This window comes from Tursiops truncatus, chromosome 16 (assembly GCF_011762595.2).
Source record: "Tursiops truncatus isolate mTurTru1 chromosome 16, mTurTru1.mat.Y, whole genome shotgun sequence".
Classification (NCBI taxonomy): domain Eukaryota; kingdom Metazoa; phylum Chordata; class Mammalia; order Artiodactyla; family Delphinidae; genus Tursiops; species Tursiops truncatus.
The window spans coordinates 63,131,317-63,153,164 of record NC_047049.1 but is presented as its reverse complement, the minus strand read 5'-3'; the positions used below and the strand labels follow the sequence as shown (position 1 = coordinate 63,153,164).

Genomic DNA, 21,848 nt, shown 5'->3' with positions numbered 1-21,848 from the left:
CTTACTCAATATTCAAAGCAACCCTATGCAAAATCATAAGCCAATTTCAGAAGAGAAAACTGAGACTCCATGGGGATATTTACTTGATGAAGGTCAAAAACTAGTAAGTAATAGACTAGCACAGGAATTTAAGGATTATCAAATTCAAATGCAATTTCACTCTATCTTGCCACACTTTGTAGGAAAGTGGAGAAAATTATTTCCAAGGTCATTTCCAACATGAGGAATTTTAATAATGTGTTCTAGAGGTATAGGGAAGAGATGGACCCCATCCTACAAGCTCCCCATTCACTGCTTCTGCTTCTATATATCCCAGGATTCAATAATAGTACACAGGGCCTTACCTTTACTGGAGACTTTCACATATATCCATACCTTCCTACCTGAGGAAAATACTTACACTCACCTGCAATGCTTTGTTGGCTTCTTTTATATCTTCTATTTTAAGTTTTGATCTAAAAAGATTATAAATAGGTCCAAATTTCAGTACACATTTTAAAATATAGACCATCTAGTAATTCATTAGAAAGGTATTGAATTTTCATAGGATATAAAATTGTATATACTATATTATTCTAATGACCTTCTTTGGCTAGTGGGATTATATTTAATATTTTCCTATATTTCCAAAATGTCCTAAAGCAAAAATAGTTTTGAGATTTAAAATTTGCTTTTTTAAAGAAACAATATTGGGCTTCCCTGGTGGCGTAGTGGTTAAGAATCCGCCTGCCAATGCAGGGGACATGGGTTTGAGCCCTGGTCCGGGAAGATCCCACATGCCGCGGAGCAACTAAGCCCGTGAGCCACAACTACTGAGCCTGCACACCTAGAGCCTGTGCTCCGCAACAAGAGAAGCCACCACAACAAGAAGCCTGGGCACCGCAACAAAGAGTAGCCCCTGCTCACCACAACTAGAGAAAGCCTGCACACAGCAACGAAGACCCAACGCAGCCAAAAATAAATAAATAAATTTATAAATTAAAAAAAAAAAAGCATATTGGTGTTTTCATGTGGTTATGACTACTAATGACAGCTATTATTTACTGTAGGCTTATGATGTACCAGACACTATGCTATAAACTTTGCATGCATAATGTCATTTAGTCTTCAAAAACACTTATCAAGATGAAAAAAGTGAGGCCTGCTGAAGTTTAGGTGGTAACTGGGGAAGCCACAATTCAAACCCTGGTCCTCTGAGAACCCAAAGCCGACAGGTTAACCATTATGAACACTATTTCTCTAGCAGATGCAAAAGAGTGGTAAGTGAGAGTGGAAATATTAAGGAAGATGTAATTGTGATAGTTTTTCACCTTTTGAAAATACATATTAACATACAGGCTATAAATAACAATAATTATCTGTGATCCCACTACCCAGAGATGATAATCTCTAAATATCAATGAGTATGTGTATTTCAAATGGAAAAATTATTTACACAGTTTCCCACATGACTTAACAATATATCCTGAAAGGCTTAGAGCTACTGACTTGTTATTAACTATCTGCCACATCATTATATTAAATGGTTACATGGTATATCATGAAAAAGAATATGAAGTATGTAGTTTATATAATTATCCAGTGCTGAACTTTCAACTTGTTTCAAGTTTTTTTGCCACAAAATTGTTCATTAAAGTTGAAATGACCAAAACATTTGTATTATTTTTCTTAGGATAACAACTTAGAAATGTAATTACTGGATCAAAAGGTACATAAAATACTAAAGTCTCTGCTACTGAAGCAGAACATTAGGAAACTTGCTTTGCCCTACAAATGCTCTGTTCCAAGACATAAAAACAAAGTGTTAGTCTTTTATCTGGTGCATAATGACTCTTACAGTGGGAATAATCAATGTAAAATTACACAGTATAAAAATATTAACAGACTAATCAAATTTTCTTGGCTGAATTCACATCTACAAAATGTATCCAAGGAAAATTGATGCTGGTGGGAATTTTGGCCAAAACAGTCACTGCTATATAGAAAAACTAAGTATGGAATAAAAGAGCTTACTTAATGGCATTCACTACAGAAATACTTTCTATATGAAAATTTACTGGTATTGATATATTTCTGGTTAAAATGCCTCTATTCATAAATATGGACTCTAAAAAGCTTGCCCCCTCTGATAAGAATTGCCAAAGTACCTAAAGAGTATCAGTTACAGTTCCACTAAACACAATGTACAAGAACAACTTTTCCTTGTCCCAGACAAGGAACAGATGTCTATATTATTAATTTTAATTAAATTCTATTTAGAAATATGTATTTGTTTGTGAAAATATTTCCACAGAATGAAAACACCATAGAGAAGGGTCAAAATAAAACATGAGAATGTAATAAATGTGATACAATTATGACACTATAGGAAAACATCCATAAATTGTACAAGCCTCTGATAATCCTGAAACTCCTCCTTTGAGGAAAAAAAATCTTTAAGTTTCTTTATATGGAAAGAATAGCATTTACAGAATACTACATTTGGAAGAGTCCTGGTAATTTCTTTTTTATTCTTTCTTTTTTGTGTGTGTGCGGTACGCGGGCCTCCCACCGCCGCGGCCCCTCCCGCCGCGGAGCACAGGCTCCGGACGCGCAGGCTCAGCAGCCATGGCTCACGGGCCTAGCCGCTCCGCGGCACGTGGGATCTTCCCGGACCGGTGCACGAACCCGCGTCACCTGCATAGGCAGGCGGACTCCCAACCACTGCGCCACCAGGGAAGCCCCATTCTTTTTTTTTAACTCATATTCTTAAGTAAAAAAAAAAAACAAAAAACAAAAAAATCCTACCCCCCCCTCCCACACACAAACCAGCAAACTTCAAAAGAACATGCATACAGTGCCGTTACACAGGGATTAGGTATGAAGTCAGTATACAAGGGAAAAATTTAGTAGCCAGAAAAACCCTTGAGGGGCTTCCCTGGTGGCGCAGTGGTTGGGAGTCCGCCTGCCGATGCGGGGGACGCGGGTTTGTGCCCCGGTCCGGGGGGATCCCGCATGCTGCAGAGAGGCCGGGCCCATGGGCTGTGGCCGCTGGGCCTGCGCGTCCGCAGCGGGAGGGGCTGCGGCGGTGAGAGGCCCGCGTACAGCAAAAAAACAAACAAACAAACAAAAAACTATAATTTGAGAATCAATGAACCAGAATAAAAGGAAAAAGGAAAACAACGAAATTCTGAATTCAGCTATCTGGACATCTAAGTGATCATGCCTTTAATACAACTATAAAGTCTCTAGTATTGAGTGGGAGATGGGTGAAAAGTAATACACATTCCTTGTTTTACTATTCTAACCTGTTTTCATATTAAACCTTTATGATCTTAAATAAATGTAAATATATTTTTTGTTGTGGGGATTGTTCACTGTTGAGTCCCTAGCACTTAGAATAGTGCCTGGCACATAGTATGTGTCGGATGAATACATGGAAAATCAGCACCTGGTCTGGCTCAAAATGATCAATGAATGGATGCCAGATTAGAATAAAAATCTTGCTTATTGAAATCATAATGCAAATTGTTCTTTGTAGAAACAAAAACATCTTTATCTTTTTGAGAGCTGGTATTTCCTTTTGTGGTTTTAGGGAACTACTCTTTTCTTGGCTGAGCCTCACAGCATGTGGGATATTAGTTCCCTGACCAGGGATCGTACTGGCGTCCCCTGCATTGGAAGCACAGAATCTTAACCACTGGACTACCAGGGAAGTCCCAGGGAACTACTCTTTACTATGCCCTTGGTAATCGTTCTCAAGACTTCCTAATGGAATCCCAACTTTAGCAATTAAGTCTCCATTCCAGTATGATTTCTATTCAGTTTAATGATTACAAAAGATATATATGACATATATATATAGTTAATCATATCCATATATATAATGAAATCCTCATATATGGATTTGTTCTGAGGTTAGCTAATTTTGGGGATTGATACTTGGGAGGAGGGAGGCAACTGTTTATTTTATACCTTTTGGTGCTCTTTGTCTTTTTTTGGCCGCGCTGCGCATGGCATGAGGGATCTTAATTCCCTGACCAGGGATGGAACCCATGTGCCCTGCAGTGGAAGCGCAGCGTCTTAACCACTGGACCGCCAGGGAAGTCCCCTTTTGGTGCTCTCTGAATTTTCTAACCATATAAGACATCAAAGGGATTTATATAGGTGATAGGCTTATGGGTCATTGTGGCTTTCTTTTACTTTTTTGTATTAAAAAAAAAAATGACACTATTTTTTTTTAATGTGACAGTGGTACATTCAATACTAAATTAAACACTCCAGAGTTTACCCTAGATAGCTGACAGTATGTTCAATCAGGGCACAAAGATGAAGCTAATCCAAAACACAGACCATGTGGAATAAGGAGGAAAATGTGAGAAAGACAGAACGCCATTTCTCCTTCTTGTCTTCATATAAACCCAGGAACACTTCATTGTGACAGAACCAACCACAATGCATGAAGTCAAGCCTCAACTCCAGACAACATCAAATACCATTCACTTTTCAAAATGCTGGCTCCTTCTCAGAACAGTCTGAAAAAGTTCTCTCCATATATTTTGAAAATTTGACTTTTGTTCTGAGAGAAATATATTAAATGAACTTCTGAATTCTCTGACTGGAAGAAATTAAACAAGAGTCTTAGATTTCATCTACTGGAAAATGTTTAGAGCTAACACTTACTAAAATGAACTTTTAAAAAAATCTCTCCAATCTACACCCTTATTTGTTAATCTTTAAAGTTGCTGTTTGGCTTTGTTTTTAATAGTTCATATCTTTCTATTTTATATTTAAACTCTTCTGTCTACTTGGTTTGGCACACTCATAACTTAATAAGGGTCAATGACTACTTAGTTGGAGGAAAAAAGAGAAATTACTCGCTAAGTTTGTTGCCAAGTTCTTGAAGAGCTTGCTCCTGTTCGTGATATATTTTCTTCAACTGGTGATTTTCATCCTGGAGGTGAAGGAACTCCTTCAAAACAATAAAAGACAGAAAATGCAATTTAAAAGAAACAAACTAGACACTGCATACATACAATTAAAGGATAGGAATGTATCCTTCAGCTTTTCATAAAAAATAGCTGCTCTAAAAAAAAAAAAGCTGCTCTATCAACTATCAGCTATTTTCCATTCATTTAATCTCCTTACTGATATTTTTAAAGATGACCAGTATACTCTGTTTCCTTGGTATAAAAATAAATTATTATTTGATCCTCTTTTTAAATAACTTAACTGTCATCAAGATAGAATTTTTTAAGTTTTACCACCATTATTTACTTTTTTAAGACTAAGGATTTGTTGGGTCTCATTTCTAAGATGAGATAAGGTGTCTTTCTCCTTTTGAAGATCTTCTTGCAAAGTTTGCCTCCATTCCTTCTCAATCTTCAGATCGGTTTCCAGTTGCACCCTTGAATGACAAATAATACAGAGAAGTTCAGTGTTGTTTCTCACATGACGGTTGTATGTATTCTTCATTAACAGCATCTCTTTGGTTGATTACTTTCACCTTTGTAATGCAATTCTTCAGGTAGTTTCTTTCACAAATATTTTTTAGAAAACAAGTTCAGTAGCACAGGGTTTTCAGATCTCAAAGTCTCAGTTAATTTGTCAATCACAAAAACCTCCTGCTAAATGACAATTTGTCATTTATTAACTCTGTATACATAAATGCTGTATAAGCATGGAAAATGCCTGGAAGGGCACACCATACTATAAAGACTGGTTATATCTTAGAAATTGAACCATGTTCTGGGCCATGAGAAAATTTTTACCACAAACTAATGAAAAGTATTATTCTGATATAAGGATTACAGCAACCACAAAATCAATTCAACATCAGAAACAGAAAAATCAGCCCTGGTGCCAAGTGCTACTTTGCAGATTACTGTTGGAAGCTGACCCATTACAGTACAGAGCTAAGACCAGGGAGACACTAGAGGAAAATTCACACTGTCTGAAAATGCCAGTTCACATTTGAAAGCTCTATTTCATCATTCAAACAACAGGTGCTAGCTGGAAAAACAAAAGTAGTCAAATTCTTACATTTTAGGAAACCCCCCCAAAATAATTCCAATAATTATTGCTCATAAGTAGTTGTAACAGGTGAGGTATATACTAATAATGCCATAGTTCCTAATACTATACATTTTAAATTATAATGTTATGTCATAATATTGAGAATATCACCGTATTACATTATATTTTTGTGTTAATATAATTACTTTTGTTTCCTCATAAAGTTAGCATTTCCATCTACAGCCAAATTATTTTCAGTGAAGCAATTTTAGATTTTATAATTAAGGTTGAAGAGACAAGATACCTCAAAATGGAATTTACAAATTGTTGAAAAATACCATTTCACCACAAATTTAAAAGGGATACAGAGGGACAGGTATATGCTACTAACACTGAAGTAAGCAAAGTACAGAGTGAGTGCATTGTTGAGTGGCCGCGTCATCCAGAATCAGAAAAAACTGAGAGAAAAAGCAAAGGAAAAATTTTGTTTTTAAGTTATTTAAAATATATTGTCAAAACACATGTTGACCACGAAGGGCAGAAACCATAAAGGGAAAAAAAAAGGGAAAATAGAACTATATAAAAATGTAAAACGTCTAAATGAAAAAAACCACTATGAACAAAGTTTAAAAATAGGGCTTCCCTGGTGGCACAGTGGTTGAGAGTCCGCCTGCCGATGCAGGGGACATGGGTTCGTGCCCCGGTCCAGGAAGATCCCATGGGCCGTGGAGCGGCTGGGCCCGTGAGCCATGGCCGCTGAGCCTGTGCGTCTGGAGCCTGTGCTCCGCAACGGGAGAGGCCACAACAGTGAGAGGCCCGCGTACCGCAAAAAAAAGATATAAATAAATAAATAAACAAACAAACAAACTATAGGGGCTTCCCTGGTGGCGCAGTGGTTGAGAGTCCACCTGTCGATGCAGGGGACACGGGTTCGTGCCCCGGTCCGGGAAGATCCCACATGCTGCGGAGCAACTAAGCCCGTATGCCACAACTACTGAGCCTGTGCTCTAGACCCCACGAGCCACAACTACTGAAGCCTGCATGCCTATAGCCCGTGCTCCGCAACAAGAGAAGCCACCGCAATGAGAAGACCCCGCACCGCAAAGAGGAGTAGCCCCCACTAGCCACAACTAGAGAAAGCCTGTGAGCAGCAACTAAGATCCAATGCAGCCAAAAATAAATTAATTTTTTAAAAACACACACAAAAAAACTATAAACTTAGAAAACATTTTCATTGTATGTGAAAAACCCACAATAAAAACATAAAGAGCTCTTATATAAATAAATATTAAAAAGCTGAACACCACAGAGGAAAAACTAGAGGCTATGAACTGGCAATTCACAAAATAAAGAAATACAAAAGGCTATTACTAGTAATCAAAGATATGCAAATTCAAACAATAAAGCACAATTTTTCAGGCTAAATGATTCCTTTAGGTTAACTGAGATACGATAGTGTAGACCTATAGTAACTGATATGATACAATGTCCATAATGTAGTAAATACAATAAACAAGATACTAAAGGGCATGTAGCATGATCCTCTTTCTATTGATAAAAAGCAAAAAATATCTATGCATACCCAAAAAGAATGTTCATCAAAATGCTAGAAAAAGGTATATCCAGGGAATTCCCTGGCGGTCCAGTGGTTAGGACACCGCACTTCCACTACAGGGGGCTTGGGTTTGATCCCTGGTTGGGAACTAAGGTTCCCTCATGCCACAAGCGCAGCCAGAAAAATAAAGGTATATCCCATTTTTATTTTCTTCACTTTTTTCCGTATTTTCTTACATTTGGTCAACAGCATGTAATATTTTCATAATCAGAAACCAAAAAAAGTTATTTCCATTTTAGGTGAAAAAATGGAATTTGTTTTTCCTGGACAAAGTCCCAACTGCCTATTTCTACAGAAACAGTTCCAATTTTTCTGAGGGATCCCCTTGATCTCCAAATTGTTAACATGTTTATGCTCTACCAAAATGGCACCCAATGAGAAATGAAATTACTTTCACAGTTTCAGCAGGGACAAACATCTTCTCTCCACAGCTGTACCCAAGACCTATTGAGTAGGTTAGCCCTACAGGGAAGGACCAGGTCCCTGGAGCATTATTTGGGTCATTCTTTGGGCAGGGATCAAATAGAGGCATCACTGTAGAATTAATATCAGACTTGTCTTACCTACCCTTTTGTCAAACTCTAGAAAAGTCATTCAGTAACACAGAGTACTGAAGTTTCAAGATTGTATTCTATTGACTGGCAAAGTGTCCCAGTCTTACTTTTCACATTTTTCCATTTGGCAGGGTACAGGGACTTAAACAACAAAACCCTTGGCACCCTTAATAAACTTGATGACTTAAATGTTCTTTGTGATTTCTGTTGCCAAGGGAGTCCTGAAAGTGCTTTTGTGAAAGTCTTAAAATTAAGAGAAAATGTTCGTTTGCCAAGTGGCGGGTTTTTTTGGGGGGGGGGGGGGGGGCGCATGTGAGTTTTAGTTTCACAATTTACAAATGATGTAAGTTTCCAACCAAGGTAATACCCCCTGGCCTAAAGCCTTATTCTATATACCAATTTCTCAAAATGTTATTTTTGTGGTAGATTTAAAAGGAACTTAATTCGGTTCTGAACAAGGTGGAGTAAACACATTTCTACCTACCCCTCCAACTAAGTACAGTTAAAATCCCTAGACATTATATATAAACAAACATAAGAATATCTTGAAAGGGGGAGAGAAGAAAGCAGACCAGCCAGAATTCAAGGAATAACATGGTGATGAGTTCCCTGAGGCTTCTTTTTGCCTTCCTTATAGCTCTGACTGGATGTAGAAGCCCACAACCCACAAACAGCAATGGGCACAGACAAAAAAAGCCCCAAGAAAAGCCTACTCTCTCCTGCCAAAGAGCTAGGAAGAAGCAGCCTAGCGTGATAGAAACCTTTTCAACGATAAATGCCCTATTCCAAAAAAAAAACACCAGAGGAAAAAACCATGCCCACTCCAACCACTGTCAGCAAAAGCCAAATGGGGAGCCTAGTTTCTACCCTCACCTGGCAATAATGAGGCATCCCTCCCAATTCCCACTGTTGTAGTATCAGAGAAAGAGCCAAGTGCGGAGCCTGGACTTTTTTACCACCACCCAGCAGTAATGAGGTATCTCTCCCCATCCACCTCTACGGTATTAGTGGAAGTCACATGGAGAGCGTGGACCTTTATTCTTATGCATCAGTAACAAGGCTTTTCTCACCCTCTCCACAGTGTCAGCAAAGGCCAAGTGGGGAGCCTAGATTTCTACCCTGGCCTGGGGTTAGTGAAGTACCTCTCTCACTCCCCTCCAGGGTCGTGTCAGCAGAGACCAAGAGGGAAGCATGGACTCCACTCCCACTTGATGGTAACAAGGCACCACTCTCCCTCTCCACAGTGGAGACTGAGTGGAAAGCACAGATTTCAAGCCCTGCCCACTAGTTAGGCACCCTTCTCCATTCCATCCAGGATGGTCCTGGGCTTCTACCCCCACTTGGTATGAAGAGTCAGTGTCCACATTCCCCTGCTGGTGTGGTTTCAGTAGAGGACTGCTAAAACATAAGATTTAAGTAAGATGCAGTCTCATAACATAGTTCCCAAAATGTCCAGAATGCAGTTGAAGAATACCTGTCATACCAAGACCCAGGAAAAATCAACAGATTCCAGGAAAAATCAACACATGGCAACATGTCAGATAATTCAAGATGTTGGATTTAACTAATAAGAATTTTAAAGCAGCCACCATAAAAATGTTCCCATGACCAACTAAGAATATGCTTGAGGAACCCTCCTACACTGTTGGTGGGTATGTAAATTGGTAAAACCACTACGGAGAACAGTACGGAGGTTCCTTTAAAAACTAAAAATAGGGTTTCCCTGGTGGCGCAGTGGTTGAGAGTCCGCCTGCCGATGCAGGGGACACGGGTTCGTGCCCCGGTCTGGGAAGATCTCACATGCCGCGGAGTGGCTAGGCCCGTGAGCCATGGCCGCTGAGCCTGCGCGTCCGGAGCCTGTGCCCCGCAACGGGAGAGGCCACAACAGTGAGAGGCCCGCGTACCGCAAAAACAACAACAACAACAAAAAAAAACCTAAAAATAGAGCTACCATATGATCCTGCAATCCCACTCCTGGGCATATACCTGCAGAAAACAGTAATTGGAAAAGATACATGCACCCCAATTTACAGCAGCACTATTTACAATAGCCAAGACATGGAAGCAACCTAAATGTTCATCGACAGATGACTAAATACAGATGTGTTATATTTATACAATGGAATATCAATCAGCCATAAAATGCCATTTGCAGCAACACAGACGGACTTAGAGATTATCATAGTAAGTGAAGTAAGTCACACAGAGAAAGACAAATATCATATCACTTACATGTAGAATCTAAAAAAAAATTAGATAAATGAACTTATTTACAAAACAGAAATAGAGCCACAGACATAGAAAACAAACTTATGGTTACCAGAGGGGAAAGGGGGAAGTTTGGGATTAACATATACACACTACTATATATAAAATAGATAACCAACAGGTCCCACTGCCTAGCACAGGGAAGTACACTCAATATTTTGTAATTACCTATAATAACCTATAAGGGAAAATAATCTGAAAAAATATATAGATGTACATATAACTGAATCACTTTGCTGTACCCCTGAAACTAACACAATATTGTAAATCACCTATAGTTCAACTAAAACAACAAAACAAAAAACTCCCAAAATGTCATTTCCTCTACCTGGAAATTCCCTCTCCTGCCCAGATAGTGACTTAGACTCTTGGGTATCATTTAAAATACAGTTTATATTTTAACTCCTCTGAAAAAAAAAAGAATATGCTTGAAACAAATTCATGAATAGGAAGTTTTGAAAGGAAGAAAGGAAATTTTGGAAGGGAAGAAGAGTCAAACGGAAATCTTAGAACTGAAAAATAAAATAATCTCACTGTATGGTCTCAATAGGAGAATGAAGATGATGAGGAAAGAATGAATGAATTTCAAAACAGAACAACAGAGATTGCCTGATCTGAACAACAGAAAGAAAACTGACCGAAAAAAAAATATATAGTGTCAGGGTCCTATGGGACTACTAAAAAAAAAAGACCTAACATTCATGATATCAAAGTCCCAGAAGAAGAGAAGAAAGCAGGTGGAACTGAAAAAAAAATATCTGAAGAAATAATAGCTGAAATTTTTCCAAATTTGGCAAAGATAAGCCTAATGACCCAAGAAGCTGACCAAAGGCAAAAAAGGATAAATCCAAAGAAAGAATCTGGAGGGTAACTACAGGAACAATGATTCAAATGACAGTCTACCTTTCATCAGAAACTACGAAGACCAGGGCTTCCCTGGTGGCACAGTGGTTGAGAGTCCGCCTGCCGATGCAGGGGACACGGGTTCGTGCCCCAGTCTGGGAAGATCCCACATGCCGTGGAGCAGCTGGGCCCGTGAGCCATGGCCGCTGAGCCTGTGCATCCAGAGCCTGTGCTCCGCAACGGGAGAGGCCACAACAGTGAGAGGCCTGCGTACCGCAAAAAAAAAAGAAAAAAAAAAAAACTACGAAGACCAAAAGAAAGTGGCACAACACTTTTCAAATGCTGAAAGAAAAGAACTGTCAACTCAGAATTTTAAGGATATTCTGAAAATATCCTTCAGAAATAAGGTGAAATCAAGACATTCTCAGATGAAAGAGAACTAAGGGAATTTGTTGCCAACAGACCTACCTTAGAAGAATGGCTAAATGAAGTTCTTCATACACAAAGAAGGAAACTTGGAGCATCAGGAATGAAGAAAGAACAATAGAGAGTTTTCTAAATTAAGTTTAATGGTTGAAGCAGAAACTATATCATTGTCTGATGTGGTTCTCAATATTACATAGAGGAAATATTTAAGCAAATTATATTGTAAAAAAGAGAACGTAAAAAGACCTAAGTGGAGGTAAGGCTTCCACACTTCCCTCGATATAGTAAAATGTTGATACCAGTGGTGAAAAGTTGCAGATATATGGTACAATGTCCAGAGTAAACACTTTAAAAAATCTATACAAAGAGATACACTAAAAAATACTATAGATAAATCAAAAGGGAATTCTAAATAATGTTCAAGTAACCCATGAGAAGACACGAAAAATCGAATAGAGGAATGAAAATACACAAAACAGCAGATTTAAGCTCTAACATATCAACAATTATACTAAATGTAAATAGGCTAAATACATCCTTAAAAGAGAGATTGGCAGAATGGATAAAAAACATGCACTATAGGAAACTTACTTCAAATATAATGATACACATTAGGCTGAAATTAAAAAGACAGAAAATGTAAACATTAATCTTTTGTTTACTACATGAAAACATTAATCAGAAGAAAGCAGGAGTGGCTATGTTAATATGAGATAAAATGGACTTCAGAGCAAATAAAACTACCAGAGACAAAAGGCACATTATATAATGATAAAAAGGTCAATTCACCAAGAAGACACAGCAATCCTAAATGTGTAGGCACCAAACAACAGAACTCAGAATACAAGAAGCAAAAACTGATAGAACTAAAAGTAGAAATATACATATCCACAATTATAGTTGGGATAGTTCAACAAATACTCTCTTGATAACTGATAGAACTACTAGACAGAAAATCATCAAGAATAGAAAAGAACTTAAAAAACACCTCAATGGATTTAAAGGTAGCTTAGCAAGTTACACATCATACATGGTATGTGATCTTGTTAATGATCTGTTAAACATAATATTGGGTTGGCCAAAAAGTTCGTTCGGGGTTTTCTGGAACATCTTATGGAAAAACACGAATGAATTTTTTGGCCTACCCAATATATAACTCTTTATTTTCTATTGTTGTTTTGCTGTTTTCTTTAATAACAAAGTGGTACATATTTATTGGGGAAAAAATACTGATGCTTATAAAGTAAAAAGTAAAATACCCGTCAATTTACCATCACTCCCCTGAGATAACCATTTTCCAGAATCTGTATTCTTTAAACTCTTTTCTATGTATATGTAAATACACACATACACAGTTTTAATTTTATAAAAAATGGGATAATACTTAGCATGCTGTCTGTAACTTACTTTTTTCAACTCAGTGACACATACTGACATCTTTCGTAGCTGGTAATATATAGATCTATCATATGAAGTACTAATAAAAATGTTTTCAGAAAATATCACTTTCTTTCATAACGTAAGCTCCTTTGAGTTACAAAGGCCTATTATACTCAGTATCTAGAAACATAATGGCCGTCAGATTAATGCTGAACAACAGCAAAAAGAATAAAAGTCTCCTTGAGCAAGAAGACAGCAAGACAGTTGAAAGTACTCTATAAACAATAAAGGGAGCAAAAACATAAGTTTTATCACAATTATGCTTTCTAGTTTTTTTTTCTTTTTTTTTTTGGAAGGAGAACTCCACAACCTAGCCAGCATCATTAAATAAATAAAAATATAGGTTGTCTACCATTATGTGCAAAAAAATGGGGGGGGAAGAGGGGGAAATTATGTTAATACAAGTATTTATTTCCAAATATACTCACAGCTGTTTCTCCTTTTGGGAGATTTGTTTCTGCAGACTGTCGAATTTACTCTGGCATTCTTGTAGATATTTCTTGTCCTCATCTTCAGTGTCCATTTGCGCCTTCTCTGCTTGCTGCAATCTGGTGTAATTCAAATCAACTTTGGGTAAAACTGAGGCTAGAACTAGGGTGTAAAAGGGTGAAGAAGACAAATAAAAGAAAAATGGGGAAATAGAAACATTTCTAAATGAAAACAAAGTTTGGGGGAAAACTCACAAACTCAAACGTGAAAGAGCCACACAATGTCTAGAAATTGTTTTGTGATTTTTTTTTCAATATAACACATAATATACCCAGAATACTATCTTCAAATGTGCTTTATTTCTTGTTCATAATTAACAATGCAAAGCAATATAGCCTTTACCACTTATGTAAAGCATAATGTGTTAACTTTCAAAGTATAATACGTGTGTTACTGCCTTTTTACAAAACCATGAAAGTATAGTACTTATGTCTACACTAGGTGAAGAAGCCACATTGTTATATATTATGCTAGGATGTGTATGCTAGGAATCAAGTGTGCTACAAGGCCAAGAGCAAAGACCTGCAATTACTTCAAATAACAGCCAAGTCCTCCCTATAGAATCTTTATACATTTACTAAATTATGCCAATGTTTTTTTTGTGTGTGTATATGTGTTTTAAGATTCAAAAGAATTTATTACTAGTTGGCAACATTCTCTAGAGATCATTTTTGTTCCTCATCACTGAATTTTTAAAATTAGCTTAAAATGTGTATTTCTTTTTTTCTGCTTTTATTTGTAAGTCATTGCTTCTCCCTGTGCTTAGCTCCACTCCCTGCCTCCTATGGCCATCTAGGATTTCTTAGATTTAACGTCACTACTTTTATAAGAAAACATCTCCCAAGTATTCAAGGGACATTAAGTCCTTGTAGGGGATCAAAAGAGAAATTTCTATTCAACTAACCAAAAAAATTACCTCTTCTTTTCTTCCTTAAAACCATGCCAATGGCGCAACCCTCACACATTTCAAAAGTATAAAGGCCACTTCCAAAAAAAGAGAGTTAAGTGTAACATTCAAGTTATCTCTAAATTTAAATTTAAAATATTAAGATGGAGAGATGGGAGACCCAAGCTTTTCTCTAAGGGTACAGAAATGAAAATAAAAGTCAGAGTGAGGTAGGCCTTGAAGTTGTGCTATCACAGAAGAGGGCTAAGGGGAACTGGAAAATCAAGGAGCTAAAGCATAAGATGATGGCCAATCTGGGTTATAAACTATTTTAAAACATAGTAAAAAATCAGTAAAGGAGCTAGTAGGCAAAGAGTGGGCCAATGGGGAAAAAAGTCTGTGCCAACACATTGTGAAACCAAAGATTAACTTATTATTAAACAATTTTTATATTTTCCATCAAAAAGTAGCTAAAAAGATAAAACTGCATTTGAAAATTCTGACCTTCAAAGGGTCAATACTCAAATAAGCCCTTGTGCACAAGGTATGAGGAATTTTTGGAAATCCAAGTGCACCCACTCTGCTTTATGGCAGTGTATTACCACAGCAGCTGATCAATAAGTGTACAGGGTTCCTAATACCCTTTCACAATACATAATAGCATAAATTCTTTTTCAATTTAATATATTATAAAATTGTTGGTTCTCTTTTAGTCTGTTTGAATACAAGTGGTTTTCAGAAAGATATATCTTTGACCAGCTTGTACTGGTCCTGAGTGTCACTGCTGGCACATTTCACCAATGACATTGCAATTGTTCTAGTTTGAGTTAACAAATCATTGTCACTTCATAATGGAATGGACAGAAATCAAAAACAGAAAAAGGTAATAAAGATGTCCAAAATGTAAAAATGGGGATAAAGAAAACAAAAAAGAAAAAAGAAGAAAGAGGATGTCAATAAAAGAATATTCATGTCAATAAAGCATTAATAGTTATGTTTTTCATAAGTAGATTCAAAGAAAGCAATGATAAGACATATGTTGACACCAACATGACAGGTCAATGGAAATACATTACACTTTCCAACAATAAAAGTGAAAAATGCCAATATAAAACAATTCAATTTAAACAAAATTATTTCCTGGGTTAGGCTGAGGGTCCTAGCTCAAAGAAACACAACTAAACTGCCAACTCAGAAAGCTTGATTTCACATAAAGGGATGGTGAATGACAAGGGATATGACAATCAATATGCATGGAAATCAATCAGGGATAATTCCACCATGGATTTTGTTCGTTTTTCACTTTTTCGAGGTTTTTGTTTGTGTATTTGTTTTATGTAATACATTGAACCAAATGAAACTGCCGATATTAGGCCTTTCTAAAAAATCTACAAAATGGCAAGTTCAAATGAATCAGGCTAATATAAAGCAACTTGATTCCATGCAACAACCAAAACAAAAAAGGCAAAATTCTGCTGGGCTTTAAAAAAAATTCCTAATCTAAATTTTCCTAATGGTCTTTGTGGCAGGTGTCAGAGTTGAATAAAGAAAAGGGGGGTAAAGAAAGGAAAAAAGAAACTAAGACTGGAAATGCTGTACCTTTGTTCCAGCTGCCTCATGGCTGCAGTAATTTTATTGGTTTTTTCTTCTAGTCGGGCAATTATTTCATTTTTTTCTTTCAAATCAGCTTCAGAACCCTATTTAGAAAAACATAAAAGCTACAGTGGTTTTGATTTTTAAACCTGAATATCTATAAGCTTTGTATATCATTTTGCTATGGGATTGTTACTTTGAAATGAGCAGAGTTTATTTGTTGATTAAAATACTCCTAGATGCACCCCTATGTTCATAGCAGCACTATTCACAATAGCCAAGACATGGAAACAACCTAAATGTCCATCAACAGATGAATGGATAAGGAATATGTGGTACATATATACAATGGAATACTACTCAGCCATAAAAAAGAAAGAATGCCATTTGCAGCAACATGGATGCAACCAGAGATTATCATACTAAGTGAAGTAAGTCAGAAAGAGAAAGAGAAATACCATATTATATCGCTTATATGTGGCATATAAAATATGACACAAATGAAACTATCTACGAGACAAAAACAGACTCACATACAGAGAACAGACCTGTTGCTGCCGAGGGGGAGGGGGAGTGGGGGAGGGATAGACTGGGAGTTTGGGGTTAGTAGATGCAACATGTAACATACAGAATGGATAAACAACAAGGTCCTACTGTATAGCACAGGGAACTATGTTCAATATCCTGGGATAAACCATAATGAAAAAAATATAAAAAAGAATGTATATGTGTGTATAACTGAGTTACTTTGCTATACAGCAGAAATCAACACAACATTGTAAATCAACTATACTTCAATAAAAAATAAATTAAAAATAAAATAAAATACTCCTAGATATAAAGCAGTACTACTACAACTAGTCTTCATTTAAAATGTAATAAAGGGAGAATTCCCTGGTGGTCCAGTAGTTAAGACTCTGAGCTTTCACTGCCGAGGGTGCTGGTTCAGTTCTGGTCGGGAAACTAAGCTCCCACAAGCTGTGCAGCAAGGTCAAAAAAAAAAAAAAAAGTAATAAAGGAAAAAAAACCTCAACCTTCAATATTTTCAGAAGATGACAGAATAAACTCGTGTAAAATATGCTATTTTTTCAAATTAAATTGTAAAGGGCTTTTGGCAACAAGTCTACTTAACAGCAATGTCACTTTATTAGAAAATTTGTAACAATTACAGTAAAGCATTTCAATCAAAATTAAATCTCTTAGGACTATACTGTGTAAAGAAGTTTACAAAAATGTCTTGCACATTTTGACTGAATTTTCCCAAAAGATTTAAGCTTCATCTGTTAATCTGTCAGCATTAAGAAACAAACTCAGGTAATTTTTTTGTTTGTTCTTTGACATTGCTACATTTCTTCAGCTTCCATTTAGGAAGTCACTGGTTTTTACTACAGACATGGCACAATTAAAATGGGCTCATAGGGCTTCCCTGGTGGCGCAGTGGTTGGGGGTCCGCCTGCCGGTGCGGGGGACGCAGGTTTGTGCCCCGGTCCGGGAGGATCCCACATGCCACGGAGTGGCTGGGCCCGTGAGCCATGGCCGCTGAGCCTGCGCGTCCAGAGCCTGTGCTCCACAACGGGAGAGGCCACAGCAGTGGGAGGCCCGCGTACCGCAAAAAAAAAAAATAAAAACGCTCATCTCTTAAAAACCGAATCTTTCATACAAACATTCATTTTCAATTTATTTTTTATTTATTTATTTTTTGGCTGCATCAGGTCTTAGTTGTGGCACACGGGATCTTTCGTTGCGGCACACGAGATCTTTCGTTGCAGCGCATGGGCTTCTCTCTAGTTGTGGGGTACAGGTTTTCTCTTCTCTAGCTGTGATGCGCAGGCTCCAGGGCGCATGGGCTCTGTAGTTTGCGGCACGCAGGCTCTCTAGTTGAGGCGCGTTAAGTCCAGTATTTGTGGCGCGAGGGCTTAGCTGCCCCACTGCATGTGGGAACCTAGTCCCCGACCAGGGATGGAACCGCATCCCCTGCATTGGAAGGTGGATTCTTTACCACTAGACCACCAGGGAAGTCCCTCATTTTCAATTTATATAACAAGAAGTTCCAAGAATTTAAGAACATTCCTTACCTGCAACTTTTGATACATCTCTATGTTAATTGCTTTAACTTCCTCTAGTTGTTGTCGAAGGCCTATCAGAGTATCTTGTTTCTCATGGATATCTTTCTCCAACAACTTCATGGCAAGTTCAATCTCATGTTTCATACTAACTTGTACCGCGAGCTCATTCTCCACATCCTGCAATTCAATACAGCCTCAATTCACACACTGCTTCAGGATGTCAAAGTCAGATACACAACAATTAATGACAACAAAAAACAGTTACTATTTATTATGCAGACTGCTCCTTTTGAGTTATAAGCCCCACTATAGGGAATCAACTAGGCCCTATAAGAACATTCTAAACATTTTCAAATGCACGTTTTGTTAAATGAAAGCATTTTCCACATTGTATTAATTATCACTATTTTAATGGCTAGAGAATTATGTATTCTTATGCCTCATAAACTCAGTATTAATTTTCCTTAAACAAAGTAATGAAGTAGTCCATATCAGTAAAGGCCAAAGATAAATCAAAAATCCCATTTCACAAACAGTTTTAATTTCTTCTCTTCAAGAATTTTACATCAGAAGGATCCTAACATTAAAGACAAAAAGCAAAAGGGATGGAAAGGCTGGCAATACTCTCTTCTTGACCTGGGTTGGTTACACAGGTATTTATGTTATAATCCATCAAGCTACATATTTGTATTTTTCTGTCAGTATTTCATAATTTAGAAAGGTTAAAAAATAAGTTAATTTTAAATATGACTTTACTATTTGAATATTGATATCTGAATACATCATTCTATTCTATTTTTTGTAATGCTGGTCACAATATACTCATTTCACAAACACAGACTGTAACATAGTTTAAAAACACTGTTTAAAAAACACTGACACAATGGGATTTTAAAGAATTTGAAGGGACTAAGGGGATCAGATTGCTATCCTACACCAAGGAAGATAAGGCTGATAGAGATTTTAGGTGGTGCTTAAGGGTAAACTATCATTTTTTCTAACGTAACTGTAACGTAACCTACTTGTCTTAACTGAGATTCATCTCGAAGCTGCCTTCTGGCTTCATTGTACATTTCATCTAGCCCCTGCCTAGAATGCTTATATGTTTGAAGCTCAGTTTCCACATCTACTTTGGTAACCTAGGAAGAAAACATAAAACTTTTAATTCTATAATCACTACTATTAATACAGCACAGATATATCCAGTCTATGCAAAAGTCCCCAAAATCAATCTATACTTACTTCTAGGTGCTGCTGTGTTTTCATTAAAATCAATTTATTTTCACTTCGTAATTGATGATTTTCTTCTTGGAGTTTAATGATATTATTCTTTGCTATTGCTAACTAAAAATAAAACAGGGGCAAGAAAAAAAGATTTTAAACATCTGTATTTATACTTGCTTTACAGGTTATGTTCATGACTATAACAATAGAAAATAAAATTCGAAAACTTGTAAAATATCTCTCACATCTACAGAAATTTTCGTTAAGAAAAATGTGCTCCTATTATCCCAAGATACCAATTAAAGGAATTATACTCTTATTTCTATTTCCTTTTGTTAACCAGTCAAATCGTATGTTAGTAGAAACATATTGCTTATCTGATTTATAATATGTCCTGAATACAAAGTGCATGAGTAAGCTTATGAAGAATTATATGGTAAACAGTAAGACTGTAAAGACTTGTGTAAAGGCAAAAACATCTATAAGGGAAGTTCTGCTATTATTGAAAATGTAACACAGACATTCATGATAATCAAATAGGACACCCTTGTGAAATCTGGGCATGCTGAGTGACTGACGATCACAAATATGAGACAGCTCTCACCCTCAGAGTTAAATATGAATGACTAAGTGACTTGGCTCTGAAGCCTAGAATGAAAAGAGGGATTCTAGGAAAGGAAAGCAGGAACTACTCCCCAATGTTGGCTTGCAAATAAATTTCTCAACACTTGGTCAGAAAGGCAACTCGAACTTCACAGTGCGCCTATTATGGTCAAGAGGCACAAACTAGTGAGGAGCTCTCTCTAATGGTCCCAATCTATCAAACTATCAAATGGTCCTAAACTATCAAAATAAAAATGCAGTCATGCAAACAGTCATGTGCTTCCTGGTTTGGGAAAATTAAGCCAATTCTAAAAGAAATATGAATTTTAATTAACATGTAAAGTAGGGTTCATAGCACTAATAACAGATTTCTTCCTCTAGCCTAAATAATTCTGAAAATGGAAAGCAATAATTCTTTTTAATTTATTTATTTATTTTATTTTTATTATTTATTTTTGGCTGCATTGGGTCTTCATTGCTGCGCGGGCTTTCTCTAGTTGCAGCGAGTGGGGGCTACTCTTTGTTGCGGTGCGCGGGCTTCTCACTGCTGTGGCTTCTCTTGATGCAGAGGACGGGCTATAGGCTCATGGGCTCTAGAGCACAGGCTCAGTAGTTGTGGCGCATGGGCTTAGTTGCTCCGCGGCATGTGGGATTTTCCCGGACCAGGGCTTGACCCCGTGTCCCCTGCATGGCAGGCAGATTCTTAACCAATGAGCCACCAAGGAAGTCCGGAAAGCAATAATTCTATGGTTAGATAGATTAAAACAAAACAAAACAAAAAAAACACAACTTATCTCAAAAGCAACTTTATAAATAGTATTAAAAAGAGATCTGAGGGAGTTCCCTGGTGGCCTAGAGGTTAGGATTTGGCACTGTCACGGCTGTGGCCCAGGTTCGATCCCTGGCTGGGGAACTGAGATCCCACAAGCTGTGCGGCATGGCCAAAATATTTTTTTTGAAGTTTTTAAAAAAATTTTTTAAAAAAAGAGAGCTGGGGTAAATTTCTGGTTCTGCAACCACCAGACAAGTACTTCAACAATGCAGGAAACCAGAGCACATGGGATGAGTTTTACACATGGGAGTGTGGAGAAAGGGCGTACATGATCATGGACTGATGCTTGTAAGGAAAAGTAATCTGAATAGGAGAACACGAGGGACAGGATCATTTTAATGGTAATTCCTAACTATAGGGGGTACAGGTCATCCAGATTAAAAAATGAGACTCATGGCTTATTTATAGAAGAGTTGTATGCATTTCATCTTTAGGGCTCATTTCTAGAAGCTGAGTATCTCAAACAATTCACAGATTCACCTAAGAATTTGCCAGAGAATACATGGTTTCTTTAGAACTTATGATCATCAATTACAACTACACTATAAGTATTCCATCATAATGATGAAAATGTGTTTTTGTGTGTGTGCACGCTTAATGCATTCATACTTAAAATGGAAAAGGATCACCAATACTAGGTCCATGAAAGGCAATTATCCATGGCTAGGTGACAATACCTCTTCAATCAGCTTAGTATTTGACTTTTCTAAAGAGTCAACTCTTGAATGGAGACTGCTGACTGTGCTGCTGAAATTAATAAAGAAAAAACTCATTCAGAATCACACAAACTCACAAAGGCAAGAAAAAGTATGTTATCCTGGACTCATCATGTTGACTGACATGCACCAACTGCCCTGTCTGAATTTTTGATTTTGGGAAATTTCATTAAGTTGGAGAACTTGATCTGACTAACAGAGCAATAAAATCTGTAGCAAAAGAATAAAATTTTCCATTAAAATTCCATTTGGTGCTGCTCATTATATTTTGCTGTCTTCTTAGGGTCCTTCTTACATTT

At 37.2% G+C, this 21,848-nt stretch overlaps 1 protein-coding gene across 11 annotated transcripts in view; it reads right to left on the bottom strand.

Annotated features, from left to right (window-relative positions):
• The window catches only part of RUFY2 (RUN and FYVE domain containing 2), an 82,796-nt gene that overhangs the window by 36,031 nt on the left and 24,917 nt on the right, over positions 1-21,848 (bottom strand). For 5 of the 11 annotated variants that reach the window (XM_073793547.1, XM_073793544.1, XM_073793546.1 and 2 more), the window contains 9 exons: positions 21,511-21,580; positions 19,417-19,518; positions 19,197-19,313; positions 18,184-18,351; positions 16,115-16,212; positions 13,569-13,688; positions 5,257-5,386; positions 4,857-4,951; positions 401-455 (listed from right to left, as the gene is read on the bottom strand). In XM_073793547.1, the coding sequence (XP_073649648.1) occupies positions 401-455; positions 4,857-4,951; positions 5,257-5,386; positions 13,569-13,688; positions 16,115-16,212; positions 18,184-18,351; positions 19,197-19,313; positions 19,417-19,518; positions 21,511-21,580 (955 nt within the window). Of the gene's footprint in view, positions 1-400; positions 456-4,856; positions 4,952-5,256; positions 5,387-13,568; positions 13,732-16,114; positions 16,213-18,183; positions 18,352-19,196; positions 19,314-19,416; positions 19,519-21,510; positions 21,581-21,848 lie in introns of those variants that run through there. The other 6 variants (XM_033842228.2, XM_033842225.2, XM_033842226.2 and 3 more) reach the window with 3 other exon arrangements.